Source organism: Panthera leo, chromosome A2, assembly GCF_018350215.1.
Source record: "Panthera leo isolate Ple1 chromosome A2, P.leo_Ple1_pat1.1, whole genome shotgun sequence".
Taxonomy (NCBI): domain Eukaryota; kingdom Metazoa; phylum Chordata; class Mammalia; order Carnivora; family Felidae; genus Panthera; species Panthera leo.
In genome coordinates this window covers 113,262,535-113,285,698 of record NC_056680.1, presented here as the reverse complement: position 1 = coordinate 113,285,698, position 23,164 = coordinate 113,262,535, and the positions used below count along the sequence as shown (strand labels likewise).

The window sequence follows — 23,164 nt, the reverse complement described above, 5'->3', positions numbered from 1 at the left end:
ATCCTCGGGAACATAGGGAGAAGAGGACAATAATGTAACATTGGGGAAATGGCCCAAGTGACTCAGAGAGGGCATTTGTAACCCGAGGTCTCAGGGAGTTAGGGGAGACCGGGCTTTTAGGTGGTGTGTAATGTAGGTAGAGTGCACACGCGCTTATTTGCTACACACAAAAAAAAGGAAAAGCTCATGCGCCGACTACTCTAAGTATCGTGTCACAGAATGAAAGCTTATGGTTCTTTTTTGAAAGCAAAGTCATGAAAGACAAAATAACCAGAGTCTTTCAGACAACTGTGTAATTGTAAATTATTTTCCTATTAGAACATCAATTTTAGTAAAGGGGGAAAAAGCTTAGGAAAACTTTGCAGTCGGTGCTAGAAGCTGTATATAAGGGGTTCCTTGAGGAAAGGTTTGGATCAGGGGATCATGTAGGTCTGTGGCTGGTGTCGTCCCCTGGTGGGCAGTCAGAGCTCAGCAGCCAAGTGTCTTGCAGGCAGGTTTCCAGCACCTACCTCGTAATTGCCCCATAGGGACCAGCAGGATGAAAGTCTTGATTAAATGCAAATGCTTTCCCTTTCTATTTATAGGAATCTTAAGCTGTTCTTTTGCCTCTTTCATGTCAGGTTATTTCAACAAGATAATTTTCATTTGGTTTATCCTGCATGTTTGTGATCCGACATGATTATTTGCAGGCTCTTTGATTCTTATCTGTGAAGATTCCCTAGTGCTCTGTCTTTGACCCTCTGATCTGAGTTTCTGAGTCATCCACTCACTGAGCTTCAGCTGCTGTCTTTATTGTAACTAATTCCCAAATCCCTTTCTCTGGAGGAGGCATTCAGGTTTTTTGCAACCAAAAGGAGGCTTTTCTTTGAGTATCTTCTGTCACTTCCGGTGCAGGTGAGGCTCAAACCAAATGTAACTTTCCCTTCCTCTGAAAATGTACCTTCATCCTAATTTCCATATGTTCTTTTCATCAGTGATGCTTTCCACCCATTGAGTAGGGCCAGAAACTGCCATTTTCTAACCCATCCCTTTCCTCATTTCTGATACACAATCAGGCACTGGCTTTGAGACCGAAAAATCTACATTTTAACATCTAAATCTAAATCTTCTAATGTAGATAAAGCAGGCCACATACACTTTGCCAGGGATTGTTAAAAAGTAAACACATAAATATGAAAATTCCTTTGTTTCTGGGTATTTATTTCTTTCCTGCTCAGTGTTCTGGTCAAAAAAACATAATGGACTGGTTAAGTTATAGAATAGTGTTAGCTTCTATCAAGCACGTTGAAGTGCAAAATATATAACTGCATTAATGTTATAATATTCTCTCCTCCCCCTCACTTATAAATTATGCCTTTTCACATCGAATACCATACAGATTCAGGTTCAAGTTGCCTTGTCAAATGCATGGAGTAATGCATGATGTTTAAGAAAAATTAATAAGTTGCATTGCCTCTGGACCTCCTTAGCCCTGACTCATGATCCATTCCTAATGGCACATATGTCTTTTTGTTTTTAATTTTCAGATGTAACATTTATTCATGAAGGAAATAAAACATTTTTGGATAATCTTGTCAATTTTGAAAAACTGGTACGTACATTTCATTATTTCTCCCTTTTCCCACTGTCAGGAAAGTGCATGCTTTTCCTTCTTGTTCTAAGAAACAAATGGTTTAAGTATTTTTCTCCTCTGAATACATGGTGGTTTCCAGGAGCTTATTTGCTGCACGTTCAGCATTGTCAATAAAATGTATTCCAGTGAAAAATAAGTGTGCTAACAAGGTTTTGAGGACTGACTATGAAAGTCTGCTTTTTATTTTTGAAAATGGGACTTCATTCAATTAATATCAGTGGTTGTGTGTGTGTTACTAAACCGGAAATAAAACCTGTAAGGTTCTGTCACTAAGACAGGAGGTTAAGCTTTACTGCTTGAAAGGCATCGCTCTGCGTCTCAGTGTATACTGCTTCCAGGACCCAGGAAAAAGCTCTGCTTCTGGGGAGATGCGTTCATCTTCAGTGCTCCCCACTGGATGCAAAGGTGGAATTCGCAGGCTGTGCCTGAGAGGAAGCACCACCCCTCTGTCCGCCTGTGGAGCACAGTGGACTGTGGAGACAGCAGCTCAGGCAGAGTGCACTCCCTGCTCAAGTGAAAGGTTCCCAATCAGTCCTCCCTTACGAGTTACTGAAATTCCCCTTCCTGAAGTATTTCTAAGACCTTCCCAGGTACTTCCTCCTGTTGTGAGCTCCTCCTAGCCTTTCTGACTGGCCTAGGGCAGAGGAGGAGCTGCTAGGGAGAACTGAGCAAGTGTAAATGAGGAGTGCTCCAGAGAGGCCCCGTGGACTGCAAGAATGGATCTGTCCCCAAATGAACTTGAGTGTCATAGATTAGACTGTCCTTCATGGTTAAAGATGATACCAGTGACCCCAGTCCGTAGATCCTGACCTTTGAGTGACCTTTTCAGTAATGGTAATGGATTTGTATGAACTCTTTCAGGAACTGACCCCCGGTTCCCTGTGAGACTGGGTCAGGCATGTGAGAGAAGGTTGAGTGAGGCGGGGTTGCCGACCATGACCAAAGAACGGTACAAACTGATGAGTCCGAGCGGGGTTTGGCATCTGACCTTTGCCTCATAAGTGCCCGGCTGTAATCATCAGGTTAACTCACCACACATGGGGTGAAGTGACAGAGGACCGCTGTGCCACTTGAAAATCCAAGCACCTAGAATCTGGGAGAGAGACGTCTTGGGATATCCCGCAGTAGCTCCATTTTAATCACTTGAGAATGACTGATTTGACTTCAAATCCTGGCCAGCACATCTGGTTAAGTTGTTGTTAAAGTGGATGTGCCTGTACTCTTTAAATCCCCCTGTGCTAAGTGCTTTGGAACCAGAGCTCAGTTATTTAAAAAAGTTTTAAGTTTATTTATTTATTTTGAGAGAGACAGAGACAGCACAAGCAGGGGAGGGGCAGAGAGAGAGAGGGAGAGAGAGAATCCTAAACAGGCTCTGTGCAGCCAGCACAGAGCCTGACACGGGGCTGGAACTCACAAAACTGTGAGATCATGACCTGACCTGAGCCAAAACCAAGAGTCAGACGCTCAACTGACTGAGCCAAGCAGGCTTTCCAGAGCTCAGTTATTTTAGATGCTACAGTCAAACCAGCACAGCCAGAAGTAGATATTCAGAGTGAGGCTTTTTTGTACGTACTCTTTAGAGACTCGTTCTGTATCACTGTGTCATGTTGTATTTTTTTAAAGATAATTGTAATTTTTTTTAATGTTTATTTATTTTTGAGACAGAGACCGAGTGTGAGCTGGGACGGGGCAGAGAGAGGGAGACACAGAATCTGAAGCAGGCTCCAGGCTCTGAGCTGTCAGCACAGAGCCTGATGTGGGATTCCAACTCACGAGCCACCCAGGCAGGTGCCCCTCACTGTGTCATGTTCTGAAGATCCCAGGGTACCTGTTTGCAACCAAAGACTATAGGCACTAACATTCTAGACTTTGTGTAGGTTAATCTCCAGTGTTGGATATTAATGAAATGATTTCAGGCAGATGAAGCCTGTGGTCAATATCTACTTCAAATCCCGGCCAGCACATGTGGTTAAGAATGCCTAACAAGCTTTGGAGAGCATGTGTGGAGATGCGGGAGGAGGGGTGTCACTCTGAGTAGAATTCAGCACAAAGGTCTAGTGAGTTACCCTCTGACTAACTTAGACGGAACACGGGAGAACAGTTGCGCTCGTTATAAAGCCGACTGTTGTCTGTTGTTAAGAGCAGACCAGCAGTTGACCTTCTCCCCCAGGTGAGCCAGTGGTTTGGTCAAGTTCCTTGTGTTACTGCCCCTCCGATAGTGCTACTGAAGTCAGAGAAAGATTCGATAAAGGCACAAATGGGAAAAAGCCATGGAAAGATCCCCACATCCCTGTCTCTCATTCTGACCAGCATTTCTGGGCTTCTGCTACTTTCTCCAACAATCCAGTGGACGCCTTTGGATAACAGCTAATGTCATCTAGGGTCTTGCTTTCAGATGTGTCAGGACTTCAGACTGAGGCACCTGGGTGGCTCAGTCAATTAAGCATCTGACTCTTGATTGGGACTCAGGTCGTGATCCCAGGGTCATGAGATGGAACCCTGAATTGGGCTTCACACTGGGTGGTGTGGAGCCTGCTTAAGATTCTCTCTCTCTCCTCTTCCTCCTTCCCGCCCTTCCCTGCTGGTGCACACACATAGGCTCTCTCTCACTCTCAAAAAAAAAAAAAGACTTCAGATTAACCTCTGGGAGCAAAACGTAGTCTAACAAATAGTACTTCTTTTAGTGTCAATAACTGTCTGTACCCCCTTAATCCTTTAAGATGCCTTAAGGAAATAACATGGCATAAATAAGTAATAATATTCTCTTTTAAATTGTAAATTCTCAAAGAGAACTTTATTAAAAAAAGACAACTAGAAGCTAAATGCAGTTATGCATGTACACAGCGGGCCATAACATCCACATACATCCATCAGACGCCGGCTAGCCCACCATTTCTAGACAGATCAGGTTCTGTAACATGAGCGAGTTCCTGGTCCTCACACAGTAGATGGTTCTTAGTATGGAGCACACCTACTGCTGACCCCCTCCTTGCACAGAGAAGACAGGGTGAGTTCAAATTTTTTCAAAGGACAAAAACCTATTATACAATGTACATAGCCCTACATTATACTTGGATGCTGGAGAATGAGACTGAATTTCCTAATAAAGTCAGTGTTTTCAAGGAATGTTTCTTAGCAAGGGACAGAGTTTCACTTAAGCTAAAACAGGATCATCTTTCACAATAATGAACCAATAGAACCTAACTGAATTAACTTGGGAGAAGCCAATGCCTCATGATGGATATTAGCTTAAGCCAGCTAGCAAATCATTCAGTGTATTCTCTTTATCTGGCTGATACAGGCCGACACATTAAGTCAGATGACACGAAGGCCCAGAAGCACTCATTGGGTCTAATAAGATTTCCATTGTTCCCTCTGCTGTCTCAGCAGCTCTAAACGTTTCAGTCGCAAACTATTAAATAATGAAGAAACAAATGCTTTCTCTCTTTCTTCTCTTTACTCCTCAGTGTTGAGAGCCTCATCCTTTACCACATTTTCCCCCTCCCCCCTTCAGAAAACCTGAAGATGGGGAGGACTCAGGTTTCACTGCCACACTCAGCCCTCAACCCTGCATCAGCTCAAGGCTCCCGTGAGCTGCCTAAATGGCAGAGGATAGAAATCAGTGTGACGCCATAGCTTAGAACGAGAGAGCTGCCCTGGGAATAGTGGTAACATTTGGGGAAGGAAACATAACAATACTTTCACAGACGTGAGTCACGTCTCATTTCCTTTACAAATGCAACTTGAGGTCCTGCTATAATCACTGTCCTATTTAATTTTCCACTATTGAATAGAAATACATTGGAAACACAGTTGAGAACAATTTAATAAGTAGGTCACATTCAAATAAAGTTTCTATAGTTCTGACAGGTTTTAAGTAAAAAAAATTTTTTTCACGCCAAAATTATTCTTGTAGCAATAATTCACTGAGGGCTTGCTGTGTATGGATGAGCCTCTGACTGGTGTGTACATGTGGAATGTGAAAGATGTTGACATGTTTGGGGAAGCTTGGAGGAGCAGATAATGAATAACGTTGATTTCTTGAATCGTTGGGCAATGTTTGGATTTTGATATGAAACAAATTAGAAAGTCGACGTGGATTTTCCAGAGGACAATAACACAATGGCAGCAGTATTTGGAGATGATTCTGGCAACAGTAGGGGAGAAACAGGAGTGGAAAATGGTGTTGTCCTAAATGCTGTCTTTCTTCTTCGTCACGGGAAACTAGAAATGATAGAGCTAGAAGACTCTTGAAGGTACCCAAGTATGAGCTAATGGGATCTTGTCAAAGGCAGCTGTAAGCTAAGAAGACTTTTGCCTAGAGATCAGTGAGAACACTAAAGAAACAAAGTAGAATCCTGAAGACTGTAGGAGAGAATATAAACCAAACCAAAAACAGTCTCTTTAAAGATATTGGCGTTTTAGAAAATGTTTGCCTTTTGTGACTGTGTCATTTCCTGTCGCGATTTGCATACTTGAGTCTTTGATGCCACCAGAGTTCCTGTCTGCATTCAGCAAGTACCGGAATCACTGTGTGACATATGGCAGGTGCTGGGCGTGCGGAGCCCTCTACTGGCACCCGGCCTGGAAGAGGCGCAAAGATCCAGAGCAGCGCCAACCACACGAGGCCAGTGTATACTGTACAAGGGAGCCTCCCAAGTTCAGAAGGGAAATCTCAGAAAGGCTTCACCGAGAGCAGGCAAAACATCCCTGGAAGGGAAAAGCCTAAGCAGGTTTGGACAGGCAGATGGGGTGGGAATGCCGTACCTCTTTACGGTGTGTAAACGGTGGGCTGTTAGACCCCGTGGCATGAGGAAACCCAGTTAGAATCTGTGCAGCCAGGTTTGGGGGCTCTGTTTTGACAGATGAAGACTGAATATCCTTTTGTAATCCAAGCTCAGTATTCTCAGTTGAAGTCAAGTCCAGTTCCAAATGCAGCGATGCCGTTTGCACCCAAGGGTGCACTCTGCTTTCATCCCAGTAGGCATACTTCAGAAACACCCTAAATGACCCTTCCACCGATACATTTTCTGCTCTGCCTTCCAGCATATGATTGCAGACACTGTCCGGACCCTGAGGCACTGCAGGACTAACCAGTTTGGTGAGTAATTGAAGTTGGCCAGGGAATGTAAATTCACCCTACATTGGTACAGACTGTGACCTTATCACAAGTATTTGGTGGTAATAAACTGAAACAGATTATAAAGTCTTATATGCATTTACTATATTCTTTCTTAGTTTCACTTCATATTTGGGATGCAAAGGAAAACAAGATATGGCAGTTTTTTTATCCTCTCTTGGCAGCAAGTTTACACTGTACAGAGTGACTTTCGATGAGCAGAGGCCCCCCCCACCCCCACACCCCTGAGCCTGAAAGTCTGTTTGCTTGCCCCTTGGCTCAGAATTACCAGTGGGTTTATCAGGGGTGACCCTGTGCCTAAACTTCTTGCTTAGAGCCTTCCTGGAATTGGAATATGGTTTGTAAAAGTGCCTGAAGCAGCCTTCCAGAATCTTTACTCCTCTCCAACAAAAACTTCCTGTCCGGAGCTGCCTTTCACTGAATAGGTATTTTTCTGAGCACTTTTGTGGATTCCCTGCTGAGATTAACATAAGTAGGAAGATCTGTTCCTTTTTAAACCTCAGGCATAATTTACACCATGTTTAAATAGCGTTAAAACATTGCAGGAAGGAAGGAAATCAGCTTTATTGAGTCCAAGGAGCATTCACACGGGCAGTGGCATCCTGACACCAGTATTGGTGACTGGTGCATGGAGATCATTAACCCTGTGGTGCAGAGCGGAAAACTGAGACTCAGAGAGTTAACCCATTCAGCCATTATTCAGGCCAAGCCTGCCTGACTTCCTGACCCACACTCTTTTCTTTGCCTTGTGCAGATTCTATAGATATAAAGGGCAGTAAAGAAAAAAAAAAAAAATAGAAAGTTGAGTTCAGTAATTATAAATCAATCAAAGCTGACCACTAAATAAAACTTGCTTTATATATCCTCCTTGTAAAATAATTTTTTCAACAATACGGAAGTATGTATAAAGTACAAAGATCAAAGTCCTACTCCTTAAGGATTAGTGCATATTCTTAAGAAAGTTTTTTCTGTTTGGCTAGTTTTGGCTGGCAGTGTTGTCCCCTACAGAGCAACGGAACTTCTGTATGAATTACAAAGTTTGTGCTTGAAAGGGAGAGTTATAAATACAGGACCTAAGTTTTTTTTTTTTTTTTAATGTTTATTTATTTTGAGAGAGAGAGAGAGGGAGAGCATGAACAAGGGAGGGACAGAGAATCCCAAGCAGGTTCCATGTCGTCAGAGCAGAGCCCTGTGAGGGGCTCAGTCTCACGAACCATGAGATCATGACCTGAGCCAAAATCAAGAATCAGACACTCGGGGCGCCTGGGTGGCGCAGTCGGTTAAGCGTCCGACTTCAGCCAGGTCACGATCTCGTGGTCCGTGAGTTCGAGCCTCGCGTCAGGCTCTGGGCTGATGGCTCGGAGCCTGGAGCCTGTTTCCGATTCTGTGTCTCCCTCTCTCTCTGCCCCTCCCCCGTTCATGCTCTATCTCTCTCTGTCCCAAAAATAAATAAAAAAACGTTGAAAAAAAAAATTTAAAAAAAAAAAAAAGAATCAGACACTCAACCAACTGAACCACGCAGGCATCCCAGGACCTAAGGTTTTAAATATTTACATCACTTACTACCATGTGATATGTGCTTATGTATTTCTCCATTAGGAACACAAGTACAGTGCGCTTATAGTAGAAACAGTGATAATATTGTCACAGAGATTCATTCAGATGTGCAAGCATAATGCTGCTGAGTATTGGGTTCATATTTCTCTCATCCACCTTTGCTTCCCAAGTATTTATGCACACTCACCCGATTCTAAGATATTGGTCTCACTGACCAGGAGACTCTGCAAGTGTAGACAGGAAGGGTATACTGGCCTGGTGGCCTTAACACTGTCTTGAACCTCTCATCACTAGAGAGTAAGTCCTCGTAGCACAAAGCATAACTCTTTGTGTTCATTTAGTGAAATTAGTGAAATCCATTTTGACAGCTTATATAGGAATAGTAAACCAATGTCAGCATTTGGGATAAAATAAGATAATGTTAATCAAGCCACTTAAAAATTATGAAGTTCTGGGGAGTCTGGGTGGCTCAGTTGGTTGAATGTCTGACTGTTGATTTCAGCACAGGTCATGATCCCAGGTTTGTGGGATCAGGGCCCGCATCGGGCTCTGTGCAGAGCATGGAGCCTGCTTGAGATTCTCTCTCCCTCTCTCTCTGCCTCTATCCCACTCATGCTGTCTCTCTCTAAAATAAAATATAAAAAGGGGCCCCTGGGTGGCTCAGTCCATTAAGCATCCAACTTCTGCTCAGGTCATGATCTTGTGGTTCATGGGTTCAAGCTCTGCGTCAGACTCTGTGCTGACAGCTCTGAGCCTGGAGCCTGTTTCAGATTCTGTGTCTCCCTCTCTCTCTCTGCCCCTCCCTTGCTCGCTTGCTCACTCTCTCAAAAATAAACATTAAAACATATATGTATATATATATATATATATGTGTATATATGTGTGTGTATATATATATATATATATATATTTTTTTTTTTTTTTTTTTTTAATTTGGAAGTGCCATGCAGGTGTCACTTGTCATGGTTGGAACCACTCATTCTGCCATCTTCTTAAGGTTAAAAAATTAACAAAAAAATTATCTTTGTACGATTATGTTTTCGAAACCAATATTTACTAAGCCAAAAGCAGTCAGTCTCTCAGTGTCTTACAGAGAAGGTGTTCTAGAATAATACAACTTTTTGGTCACTTCCAAACAAGTGGGATGGTAAAAACTTAAATTCCTGGTATTTTTGCCTTTTGAAACCAGGAAGCCTTATTTGCTATTAAACCTAAGAATTACAAGCCACCCATGACATGCAAGCCTTAAGTTACAAAACACATTTGTCACAGAGGAGGAAAAAATGGATTTCACCAAGAGAAGAAATTGCTGCATTGAAATGCTTAGCTTTCTTTGGTCCCCTCTACTCAAGCTGAACCCTGCTGCTCCCATCCGAAATTCCGTGAAGCAAGAGGATATGACATCACCATCTCTCACATTGACATTGTCCCTCTATAGCAGTTTAGCCAGGCTCCCAATGCCTTGAGGTTTGGGGGGATTTTTTTTTTTTTTTTTTGGATTGTGTTTGTTTTTGCCTATGGGAAGTGGGCTTGCCCCATTGTCCAGGCTACTTTATCAGGCTCCTTATCAGACTTGTCACCAGCATGGCACATATGTGTTCACAGGGCACTAAAAGCTTCTTGTGGCCCTTCAGTTTTGTAACCACCCTGGATTTGGGAGTGGAAAACCACCTTGCCTTGTCCTTTGCTGGGTAGATGTTAGCCCAGCCACATGCTTCTGGAACTTGTTTGCCTGTTAAGTATATCTTAAGTTCAGTTCTGTGATATCTGTTCATTCAAATGCTTCCTTAATTTTTTTACTTTTTCAAAAACTAAGGACCCCAAAGAATTCTACAAATTCTAAAAACAAACCATTTTGTCTGTGCACTGACCAGATTAGCAGTGGTTTCTGACAATTCCAGACTGAGATATAAGAGCCAGTGAAAGCTATTTAAATGGCAGTTGCTGTGACATGGGACCTCAGACATGGACTCAGGAATCACACAGTCTGGGTGCCGGACCTGTTCTGCCACTCCCTTGCTGTGTGTCTGTGCTGTTTCCCACTCTGTAGTGGGGGGATACTAACACAGTCACTAAATACTAGATAACATTAGGTAATAAATGTTACATAAATGTTAATAAAACAAGTACCTTTGTAGTCTAATGACCTGACCTGAGGCGCTGGTCTGAGCTGGTGAAGTATCTCCACTGCTAGGATAAAGATCCCCTCTCTGGGATGCTGACTAATAAGAATCCCCCTGCTAGATTTACTCTAAGCCTTAATGAGAGAGGTCACTGGTATTCAGAAATAGCACTTCTGCACGAATAAGATAGAAACGGAGAGGGAAACAAACCATAAAAGACTCTTAAATACAGAGAACAAACTGAGGGTGGCTGGTGGGATGTTGGGGGCGGGGGGAAGGGCTAAAGGGGCGAACAGCATTAGGGAGGACACTGGTTGGGATGAGCACTGGGTCTTATACATAAGTGACGAATCACTAAATTCTATGCTTGAAAAAAATTGTATACTTAAAAAAGAGAGAGAAAGAAGTAGCATTTCTGTTCTCATGAGACTTTTTTCTTCCAAAAACCAGGAGGTGACATGTCTCCAAAGGAACACCAAGAGTTAAAATCCTACGTTAACCACCTGTATGTCATTGACAGCCAGCAGGCCCTGTTTGAGTTGTCACACAGGATCGAGCCTCGGGTGTGAACCCCAGAAGCCCACCGCCTCGCCTCCCCTGTAACTTGCAGCACTTTGAGCTATGGGAATGTCAGTGCTGAGCACGTTGCTTTCCTGTGAGAAAAGAAGTTGCTGAGTTTTATCAGTATATCATAAGAACCCACCGGAAAGCCCAGGAAAGCGTGTTCAGGAAGTTGATGGCAGCCACCAGACATGGGGAGAGGCCTCTCCTAGCTGCTCTCAGAATGAGAAGGCAAAGAAAGCGTCAGAAGCATTCTTGAAATGGAGAAGTCTGGTTTCTTATGACTGCATTGTTGATCCAACCCAGTTTTCAACTTGAGATGTGCCCGCGTCAAGACGAGAGCGTGTCTTGTCCTACAGTGACCCAATATTTCAGTACGAGTGTGCACGAAACGGGAGTTTTATGTTGCCTGGTGACAGATTACTGTTTATAGGCTGTCAAAGAAGCAGCTCATCTGAACACCTAAAGACAGTGATGGCATCTCTAGATTTCCAGGGAGAAGGAGTGGCCGCTGTCAGTACAAACTGTGACATCACCAAAAGCCACTTGTGTCTAGGAAATTAGGACCGCAGCTGGCATCCATGCTCTGATTTCCAAAAGGGAAATGTCAAGGCATGCATTTCTTTGCATCCACAATCATTTATCAATGTAGGCTTGCAGGTGAAATTCGTTTCTGCACAACCGATTTGCAACTATAGGCCAGTTAGAGTACGTTGCTTTACCAGTAAGGAAAAATAGTAATCTTTAAGAAGTGGACTCGTTGCTCAGTTTCTGGAGATTTTCTTTACGTGTGCAAGAAGATTCGCATTTCTTACGGGAACAATACGATTTTTGAAAAAGCACAGCGCCTGATAGATTATAGGCACTCAGTAACTGTTTATCAAGGGAACAGAGTCCCAGAGGTCTACATTCTTGTGCCTGGCGATGCCCTAGTGTTTTGCATCCTCCAGCAGGCTCCTTTGCCCACCGCAGAGAACGGTAACAGCCAACACAGGGAGGTGAAGTGGGATTTGGTGTGTGAAGCACTTAGCACTCCCTAGAGAAGAGCAAGGTATTTAGTAGTGACTGCCTATCTCTCAACAAATGCCAAGAACCCCCAAAATACCCAAATGTCTGATTATGTTGGACACTTCAAAGTCCTGCAGTCCACTCCTAATCAAGGCCCAGAGCTCTTCTGTAATTTGTCTTTTTTCCCCCAGAGTCTCAGAGTCTTCGAGTCTACTTTTTATTCCCATTTTTAGAGATGGGGGCTCCTACAGTAGAGAAAACCTCATGCTATTCTCAAGAACTGGTTAGAGAATTTCCCCCGAGCTTAAAATGAACAAAAAAAGCTTGTGGGCATTGCTGAAATACAAGGGCCCTCCTTCATGAATTCAGTCCATTCATCTTCTGCACGTGTGAGTTCTCTCCTGCCTGTTCATCTCTCGGGTGTCTGCACAGAACTGCTTCCTTCTGGCCCATTAACACCTTATTACTCTGGGTACCCAATGCTTTCTGATACCCTGTTAGCAGTGCTGTTTCCTGAGCTCGCGAACCACACTGAGCTTGAGAGCGTGCTGGAAGGTACCATGTGGAGGAAATTTTGGGTAGGACTTTCAAAGAGATTTGGTCTGTCCCAGCACGTGTAAACTTCAATCCTGAAAACTAACAGAGTTTTACAGAAAGGGACCATCCGGGGATGGTCCACTCAAGGCTACTGGGAATCAGGCTACTGGGATCAGCTCCAGGCTACTGGGAATGGACAGAGACCCACTGGAGGAGACCAGAGCCATCAGGACTAGGAAAAACCGGTTCGTCTCATGGCTGATCAAACACTGGAGAAGCTCTCCCCTTGGCAATTATTGGGGACAGCATGGGCGTACAGCACAAGCCCATGTTCTCACCTTTTCTCTGTGCTGGAGAGGATCATTTGGTCAGTCTAATCATGTAAGGCCATTTTGACATTGTCTCCACGTTTTACAATTTAAGTGTCTGTTCACAGGAGATCTCCATTACTCCAACCAGAACATGACCTCTCGAGGACTAATTTTCAGTGGAGAACTATTTCAACATAGCACCTGCTGCTTAGATCCCAATCCAAATATGTACACAACCAAATGAATCCACACATACATCACGTTTAAACTCATTCTGATGGTGTAGTCAGTATTCCACGTGTCGTGGGTAGAAACAAGCCAGGCACAATGTGGGGCTCGCCCAGTCTCCTCCAGCCATGGCCATGTGGCTCTCAGGGCAGCAAAGGGAAGGGAGGGTTTGGTTTAGTTTACATTTGCTTTTTCATTCCTGTCTCCCGAATGTCAGAATCTCCAAATCTTTGTGAATTTTAACAACCGTCTCCAGAGATTTCCCAAGCATCAGCAACTCAAAAGTTTCAGAAGCCCTGTGAAGACGTAAAACAGGAACTCAAGAATTGAAGACAGAACTGGGAATGGCTTTAGCTCCGCATGAAACTTTCCTGAACAAAGCTGAGCCGTCTGGCCGTGAGGCTCCCTGTGAATAGGGATTCCCTTTCCAAACATTAGCCAAGGCCTCTTTGAAATAGATTTTGTTCTGGCTAGAAGGGTGGACCAAGATGTCGAAGCTCCTTTCCTGCTCTTAGAGTGTTGCGATTCCATAAAATCTCCATTCACTCTGAAAATCTCTAATCTGCCAACTTCCTCAGCAAGTGGTGCCCCAGCACTTCTCAGTGGGTCCTTTCTGCTACGGCACCACCCTCAGGCAGTCCTGTGGGCTCATGGATTCGTCTGCATCCCGGCAAACCGGCCCTGCTTACAAGGTAGCACAAGACCAGTTTTGTGGGCAAAACTGCAACCTTCCTGAAATTTTTTTTCATACATATTTCCAGATGCTCCAAAGGCTACAGTGTTTTAAATTCACTCTTTGTTATCATCTGTACAATTGCCAAATGGTTACAGTGCTAAGTATTATGACCCGCGTTCACTTTATTTTAGTATCATTAATTCTGTTTAGATTAATGCATTTCCCTAGACCCATATCCACAGGCAAGTTGGGTGGAGCGTGCATTGAATTCAGAATAATGAGGATAAAGGAAAAAGCCAGCCGTCCCAGTTGGCAGGCAGAAGGAGTTGCATCCTGTAGGCTAGCCTCTGGGTAGGGAGAGACAGTTGCAGGGAAGAGGGGGTTGGTGATTTCTGATGCCCGGAGCTGGGCTTCACCGCTGCCCCAGCCCCAGCCCCTTTGGCTCGTTATGGCTGTCACATCGCAGATCTCAAACCTCGTGTTCTGAAATGGCACAGCTGATCCAAGCTGCTCAAGAAACTAACTAGACAGAAACATTAAAAAGGGGGAAGATCAGGTCCACTGCAGTTATCTAACACGGCGTTCTTTTTAAATGCTTCAAAGACATGTCCTTAAAATTTCAGCCTGCTCATTAATGAGCGGGCCATTGTGCTTAAAAGTAGTAGGGGGAAGAAAAGTTTTTAAAAATTGCCAAAAAGTTAGATGAAAATGTACTACTGTATAAAGCAAAGCTGTATATACTAAACGTTTTTTAGCAGAGGAATATTTATTTGCATAGCCTATTTATTGTATTCGTATTACATGGTTATTAAATACTGGGATGAAATTGATGCCCTGAAGCAAGGACTCTTGCCTTTTAATGTATCATTAATTAGGACTGCTGTGACATTGTCAGCTTGCGTTAAAAATTAGAAGATAGAAAACCCACAATCAGGGTGTCTACCTAACTTCTCAGGGACTACACTTCGTAGTTTTCCACCATTATAAGAGCTGGTAAATATGAAACATTTGTGGAATTACCAGAATTGCCATTAACAGTATTTTCTTTCTCCCATGTCACGCTTTCTGCTTCTGTATATAGGACTGTGCTGTGTATTTATCGAAGCTAGTAAGCAATAATTTATATGTAAAAAATGGCCAAGCAATATAAGGTGAACACTTCTATAAGTCACTGTTACCTTATCTTGTATTTTCAAGTGTTTTTTTTTTAAACTGCTTTTCCAAATATAAGATTATGTTAAAGATACTGTTGATGCCTCATAGCTTCTTGCTGTGTCTGTGATGTTCATGGGCTCCATAGCCTATGTCTGGCAGCATGTTCTCACTGTGTGGAACTCATATGCTCACCGAGAGAGCTACAGGCAGGTGAAGGGATTCCCAGGCAGCCGCTGAAGCTCTGAATCACTTATGCTGCCCCTGAGCCGTTGGAGAACCCAAGGACCCTGGGGAGGAAATCACATCAGGATTCTCCGATTCTGTCCTCCCCGCCCCCCCCCCCCCCCCACCATACTCAACTGGGATCAGCAACTCTGCCTTATCAGCCCAGATACTGAGGGAAGCTCACGGCCCTGGCGGCAGTGCTCTAGGTCTCAAAGGGAGGCCCTGACCCCACAAGAGGTGCGGGCGGGATGGTAAAGCACAGGGTAATAGTGATGTTCCTCGAAAGTGGAAAAACTAGACCACGTCATTGTTCAAAATCTCTACCCCTTCTTATGGGAGGATTACACATCCTGCTCATTGATGTCAAGCCTGGTTTTTGGCACGTGGTAATTAATCCCTTCCCGCAAGAGGATTGTATATCTCACCATGTTGAACTCAGGAGTGGTCAAATGTCCTGCTGCGTCCAGTGAAAAATGGGGAGAAGTGACCTGTGCAGCTTGTAGACTAAAGCTTTACAAGGGAGCGGGTGCTGGCATGTCACTTCTGCCACAAGGCCTACAATGTTCCGGGAAAAGGTGTTTCCATCCACCTGAGTCTCCAGCTTGGGAAGGACGTGGAACATCATCATTAGAAGCCCCTGGTATTTGGGGATGTTACCTCAGAAGAATTTAGCCTAAGCTAATAAAGTCTCCCAAGGCGCTTCTTTCTTGATAAACTGCCCTTTCCCTCAGTCCGTGTGGGTAGTAGTATTGGCTTTGCAGAGTACCTGATGGATGAAGCTACTTGTTGTCACACATCCATGAAAAGACCTTGTCTTTACATGGGAAAAGGTAAAGACCGGAAGATTTTTTCAGGCTCTTGTCACCCAGAAGTGGCAGTTCTGAGTGACAAGGGAAAATGAGAGGTGAGAGCATAGGCACTGCCTCTGAGAGAACCAGGGAGCAGAGAGAGGAAGACCACTGGGTTGTAGGGCCTGTGTCCTCATCTATAATCACTTCCTCTGTGGGGCAGGCCTACATCTGGAGCAAAGCAGCAGAGGAAGGGAGAACAGAAGCCCCAGGCTCCAGCTTCAGAAGGGAACAGAAGAAAGCCAAATTCCCGTTGCTCCAGATAGTTGGGAAATTCTCTTTACCAGGATCGCCCATACTGGGAAGAGGAACAAGCCTCCTGTTCAAATTAGCAAACTTTTTTTTTCAAGATTCTTATTTATTTATTTATTTATTTTTGGGAGAGTGCAAGCGGGGGAGGGGCAGAGAGAGGGAGAGAGAGGATCCAAGGTGGGCTCTGTGCTGATAGCAGAGAGCCCAACGCAGGGTTTGAACTCACAAACCACAAGAACATGACCTGGGCTAAAGTCGGACTCTCAACCGACTGAGCCACCCAGGTGCCCCCAAATTAGCAAACTTTAGAATGAAATTTCTGGTCTTGCTCCTAGTGTGCTAGCTACAAAGTCCTATTTTAGGGACTGGGAGAGAGCTCCATGACTGGTCTGGTTCTCCTCTGAGATCTTCCAGATTCCCACTTGAGCTGCCCAGTGTGTTTGCTTTCCGTTTACTACTTGAAACAAACAAGATTCCTATAAAGCTTTAGACTTGCTAATGTTCTTTAGTAAAGTATTCCTGTTCAAGAAGGCATTGCAATTATCTCTTAGCCGAGAGCAGTCTGCATCCTTTCCCAGTACAAGAAAGGCACACCCAACAAGCAACACAGAGGCACTATCAGAAGCATGAAGTCCCTCCTGGGGATATGAGCTGAGATCCCTCCTCCAGCCACACCCAGGGTCCAACTGCACCTTTCAATTTTCTCTTTCTTAAAAAAGTTTTTCTTATTTTTTTTTTAAGTTTATTTGAGAGAGACAGCAAGCATGGGAGGGGCAGAGAAAGAGGGAGAGAGAGCATCCCCAGCAGGCTCCACACTGTCAGCGAGGAGCCTGATGCGGGGCTCGAATTCAATGAACTGTGAGATCATGACCTGAGCTGAAATTAAAGGTCAGACGCTTAACTGACTGAGCCCCCCAGGTGTGCCCTCCATTTTGTTTCTCTTATGGGGACTTGATGTTTGCTCAGGAGGGACTTGACCTACTCCTCAGCCCTACTGTGGCTCTTGATTATGCCTCTCCCCTGGCTGGGGAATCTTCCAGGGGTTGGGTTAGGGTTCCCTGTGGTTATTTTTCAGGGAACCTCACCACAGCAGCCCCATATAGTAAGGTCGGCAGCCACCTCGGAGCCCTTGGCTTTGCCCCAACCTGGAGTTAAAGGAACTTCTGGGCCCTCCTCAAATGGCCCTTCCACTCCAGGGTGAGATCAGGCAGGGAGAGCATGGGAATGTTCCAAGCCCTTCCCTGCTGGCTAACCACACCACCTCACCGTTTATTTCCTGCCAGAACTACACCATGCTGCAGGACTTCTCAGTGGGGCTGGGCATTTTCCCCTCGAAGAGAAGAACTAGCCTACCTGTGGTCGACTTGCTCCCAAGATCCGGGGCTGTTTCTAACATCCCCAGGTTTCCAACATGGAAGTGGGGAGAGTAGAAAGGCCAGGCGCCCCTCACTGGATTGCACTTCTCCCCAGGAAGACCCATGGGCAGTCCCGGCCTTGGGGCCTTGCTTGTCCGAGCTGCTATCCCCGGGAGTGATATTGAGCCCTCCTCCCTGAAGGCCCTTTTCCGGCTCGCAGGTGTTTGGAGGTTCCCATGTTGTCTGTGTGTGGTTAGAGGCGGTTAGAACTTGTGTGAAAATAATTGCATTCTGAGAAACTGTCTGAAGTGTACACTTCTTCTTATCATCCTGACCGGAACCAAAACAATGTAGCAGGAAGGTCAGAGTCTCAAAAACAATTAGCCCACGTGGGAGACTTAAGGCAATGCCAAGACCTTCCCCAAGTGTTATGGCCACAGTGGCTCTCCAATATCTCAGAACTCAGAAGTCCCTTCCTCTGGCAGCATCTCATACAGTGATGCCACCACCAGGCCAAATCCAGGGTGTGGGGTCCGTCTTGACCACCCTCCTCCCGCAAACTCCAACACCCCCTGTTCATCAGCTTCTCCACCAGCATCCTCCCCGCCTTGTCCTGAGTGAGCTCAGACCGTTGCTGTCTGGTACTTCAGTCGTGATGGTAACCTAGCTGTGTCCTTCCCTCACCATGCAGCCCCATGAATTCCGTGCCCCCCCCCCCCATAATCTCCCAGCTCAGAATCCTGCAAAAGTGTCCCCCGGCTTTAGAACTAAAGCTCAGTAGCATATGAGTGCTTCACAGTCTGGCCTCTACTTACCTCTCCAGGGCTCCTCTCCACGCAGATGCTCCCAAGAGACTAAGAATTTGGGACCCCCCCTTTAAACTGATATTCTCTGGGGGGCGAGGGGAGGAGATTATTCGATTCCTAATAAATAATGGCTAAGCGTATGTGGGGCTTATTTGCTGCTTTCAAGGTGTTCAATCTTAAAGCAAGACCAATAATAATGCACAGATAAGTGGGGTGGAGGGCCCATACCTGGAGGAGCCCAGGCCACCACAATTGCCTTAAGTATAATGAGCTCTTCCCCACCAGAGATGTGCAAACGGACCTGAAAGCAACCAGCATTCTGCTCATTAGATGAGGGCTGTGCTGGGAGACCTTTCTGGTCCCTTTCAGTTCCTGGCTTCTGAGAGAGTTGGTGCAGAGCTGTGATCACTGGGGCTAAGTGATTTTGTGTCGCTTTGTTTTTTTGTTTTTGTTTTTGTTTTCTTTTAAGGAAGTGACTTGGCTGATGTGGGAAATAAGAACTGCTCATGCTTCCTTGTGTTCAGTGGACCCGGCTCTGCCTCTGCCTTGAGCTGGAAGGGAAAAGGCAGGGGGAGGGTGTTGCAAAGGAGCCCCACCCCTTCCCTGTCCTGTGCCCGATGCTGACTCCACAGTCCTAGCAGAGATGAGTGCCAGAAATAAACAACCAAATAAAAGTCCCTGGAATCACTGCAGTGGGGCCTGCTTCGGAGTACCAAGCTGGCTCCCGCCTCCCGAAGGGTAAAGCGAGGACACGGTAAGGGTAAACCGCATTCATTCAGCTGCCTCTGTATTCGCAGCCCTGCCACTTGGCCCCAGCACACCTTCTCGAAGCCTCCCCACCTGGATCCGGCACTCAGGTCTGGCCAGTCTCTTCTCCACCCCTAAACACACTGTGCCCAGGAGCCCATCCGTCCCTCCCAGATAAGACTTGTCCACTCCAAAGCCCTCCTGGATGACCCCATCTTACAGAACCTCTTTATCCCTATCAGAATTCTTACAGCAGGTCCCACCCGTCGCTCTTTGGGGAACCACCCCGTGCTGTCTTGCCTCCCATCCAGTATAGGCTGCCTTGAGGGTTATAGTGTCACGTCTGTGGCCACACTACCAGGTCCAAATCAGGCTCAGACATTTAAGAACTGAGAGAACTAGTGAAAGTTTCCACCTCGATTTTAGCCACTGTTCCTGTTCATCATAAACGGGGGTTAATATGCCCCCACCTCACACAGGGTTGTATGAAAAATAAATCTGATGCATATAAAGTGCTTACTACAATGCCTGGTACATAGTAGGCACTCAAGCAAGAACTCTACTGATGATGAAGGAGAGGGAGAGGGAGGGGGGAAGGAGGATGGGGAAGGGGAGAGGGGAAGGAAGAAGAATGAAGAGGAGGAGAAGGGGAAGGGGGAGGAAGAACAAGAGGAAGAAGGAAGAAGAGAAGGAGGAGGAGGGGAGCAGGAGGGGAAGAAAGAAGGAGGGGAAGACTGGATGCATGTCAGATTTGCACCCACATTTCTACTCGACTGTGGGCAAAAGTCACTGAACTTCTCTTATGTTTCTGCTCTCAATTGTCTACCAAGATCATTAGCAACATCTTTGCCACAGAGCAATTGTGACGGTGAAAGGGACAGTGCACATGAGAGTCCTCTGTACATGCTAAAGTGAGATACAAATAACGTGATTTCCTTTTGAGTCCCCGCAAACCCTGCACGACACTGGGACAAAGCAGCAAGTCCCTAAATGTCTGCTGATTGATCTGAGCACAGATGTCTGCATAAAGCCCGCAAAGTTGCGGTCACACTAATGAGGGAGCGTGGGGCAAGCTGAGGGCAAAGTACAAGCTAACAGCACCCCTCTCCCCAGGTGGGATGTGTGATGTTCCGCGGACACTCCTGGCTGCCCAAGAACAGGGGAAAGGAAGAAAGCAGACTTGGCTGATAGAGATCACAGTCACGTAGGACAGGAGTCTCCTTCAGTTTATGGATAACTAGGTAAACTGCAAGAAAAAGGCAATCTTATCCATAACCTAATCTCCAGAAACCTATAGATTCTGTTTCCTGGAGCCCTAATATCACCCTCCTCGAGACGTAAGGGGGTTTAAGTGCTTGCCATGGGGATGGGGGAAACAGAAGCAAATGAAAAGTTAAATTCCCTTACTTCCTACAGCCCACTGACAAGTCCTGGAAACAGGCGGAGTGACCTCCCTCTAGGAACTCAGCTGCCTCGATGATGGCACTTTGCTAGAGGCACAAGGGAATCTTGGCTTAACATTATCCTGACCCCCCCAGGAACCTGTGAGTCTCAAACATATAAAAATTTCTTTGCAAACCTCCTTTATCTTTAACCCCCAAGTATATGCTGGCAATTATATGCCGAGCATATGGCCCCTTATATACATCTAAAGGGTCTCATGACTGAGGTTTTACTAAACAGTAATAAATGGTATTTTCCTAACAACAGCTAGCCCCTCAGGGTCCTGGAAACTTTGCTTCCAAAATTCCTTAGAGACTTAGGCTGTTCCTAACCCCCCTCCCGGCCTGAAGGTCTATAAGCAATCACTCTTCACAACCCCAGTGCAGGTCTTCCTGCCCACAGGTCCTGTCCCTTTAACAACATCACCTTTTTGCACCAAAGACGTCTTCAAGAACTCTTTCTTGGCCTTCGGCTCCGAACCCCACCATCACCCCCAAATCCCACCAATACTCATGTTAGCATTAACACTGGCATTAACAGATTAACACAAAGAGAGAAAAGGCAGATCAGACCTTGGGCCTGTTCACACCTGGTCCAGGGCCACCACCTCCCTGAGCTCCCGGGAGGGCTTTTCCTTGGTCCCACCCGCACCCTCTTCCGGGCTGCCCTGTTTGCTCCACCCACAGGCCCCGGAACTCCGGGACAGCAGCTCCAACTAACAAGCCTCGTGCTTCCTGTTGGCAACACAGAAGCGCCATAAATCTGAGGAGAGATTGGGAAGGATAGACGCCTACTATTCTTTAGTTGTGTCCTTTGCGGGGGAGGAATTTTCTCTGGTTTCATTTAGAATCAGTTGGTGCAAGTGCTATGGGACTGAGCCTAGACTGAGCCCTGGGTTGAGAAGCAGTTCGCTCTGTGAGGCCAAAAGAAGGCAGGACCGGTCACGCTGGACCTCAGGTTACATTTGCCTAGTGTTTTCCTTCCCTAAATCGACCAGTAACACAGTTTCTCTCTCTCTCTCTCTCACTCTTTCTCCTTCTCCCTCTCCTTCTTATAGTGAGCTAACATTCATCTGCAACACACTTCATCATCTGTATCTAAAACATCACATATTTCTTGAGCACCCACTACATGACAGTCTTCAAAGTGATAGGGGAATAGCCATGAGCATAATATATATCCTTTTCTTCATGGAGCTTCACTCCAATTGGAGAGACAGACAATAAACAGGACAAACAAGTAAAACATGTAGTGGTACCTGATGATAAGAAGCAGATGATACCAGATGATAAGAAGCAGATGATAAGCAGATGATAAGAAGCAGATGATAAGCAGATGATAAGAAGCAGATGATACCAGATGATAAGAAGCAGGAGAGGGGCACCTGGGTGGCTCAGTCGGTTGAGCAGCCGACTTCAGCTCAGGTCATGATCTCGAGGTCCGTGAATTTGAGCCCCGCGTCGGGCTCTGTGCTGACAGCTCAGAGCCTGGAGCCTGTTTCGGATTCTGTGTCTCCCTCTCTCTCTGACCCTCCTCCGTTCATGCTGTCTCTCCCTGTCTCAAAAATAAATAAACATTAAAAAAAAAATTTTTTTTTAAAAAAAGAAGCAGGAGAGTGCCAGGGAGGTCAGTGAAATGTCAATACGGCAACCAGGGAAGGCCTTTGTTATGGGTTACGTTGTTCCCCTCCAAACTCGCATGCTGAGATCCTACCTCCTAGGACCTCCAAATGTGACCTTATTCAGAGACTAGGTCTGTACAGAGGTTATCAAGTTAAAATGACATCATTGTGGTGTGGGCCACCTAGTGTAACCGGCGTCCTTATAAGAGTGGCAAATTTGGAGACCACCCAGGGAGAACGCCATGTGAACATGGAGACCGCTGCTTCGAGCCAGGGAGAGAAGGCTGGAACAGGTTCTCCCTCACAGCCCTCAGAAGGAACTGACCCTGCCAACTCCTTGATTCCAGGTTCGCAGTCTCCACAACTGTGAGACAATAAGTTTCTACTGTTTAAGCCACTCAGTTTGTGGTACTTCAATATGGCAGTCCTGGGAATATATAATATCGCCTTGCTGAGAAGACCTGAAAAAAGAGAGGGAGCCAACCATGCAAATCCCTGAGGGCCAAGCATCCCAGGCTGTGGGAACAGCGAGTGCAAAGATCCTGAAGGTACACCCGGCGCTCAAGGACCAACAGGGAACCTGGTGTGGCCGGAGTCAGTCAGCGTGGTGGGGGGGGGGGGGGGGGGGGGGTGGGAAGCAGAGGAGGCCAGGGATGATGAGGCCAGAACACAGGAAGCCTGGAGGTTTCCTCTACCTCAAAGGAAAAACCACTGGAAGGTTTCAAGCAGAGAAGGACGTGGTCCGATTTGTGTTTCCACAAGATCATGCTGGCTGCTGAATTCCCAACAGAACAAAAAAATGGAGTAAAGATGGAAACCGGGAAATTGGTTAGGAAGTCCTTGCAATAATCTAAGCAAGATACTATGGTGATCTCCACCTGGTGGGGGCAGTGGGGTGATATGACGTAGAATAGTTCTAGATATTTCGAGAAGGCAGG

The 23,164-nt window shown here is 45.7% G+C and overlaps 1 protein-coding gene across 1 annotated transcript in view; it reads left to right on the top strand.

The window, feature by feature from the left end:
* Window positions 1-15,020, top strand: part of RAPGEF5 (Rap guanine nucleotide exchange factor 5) — a 225,865-nt gene extending 210,845 nt beyond the window's left edge. The window contains exons 24-26 of the mRNA XM_042919932.1: window positions 1,527-1,591; window positions 6,680-6,734; window positions 10,904-15,020. Of these exons, the coding sequence (XP_042775866.1) occupies window positions 1,527-1,591; window positions 6,680-6,734; window positions 10,904-11,022 (239 nt within the window). The 3' untranslated portion in view covers window positions 11,023-15,020. The remainder of the gene's footprint in view (window positions 1-1,526; window positions 1,592-6,679; window positions 6,735-10,903) is intronic.
* The last annotated feature ends 8,144 nt before the right edge of the window (window positions 15,021-23,164 follow it).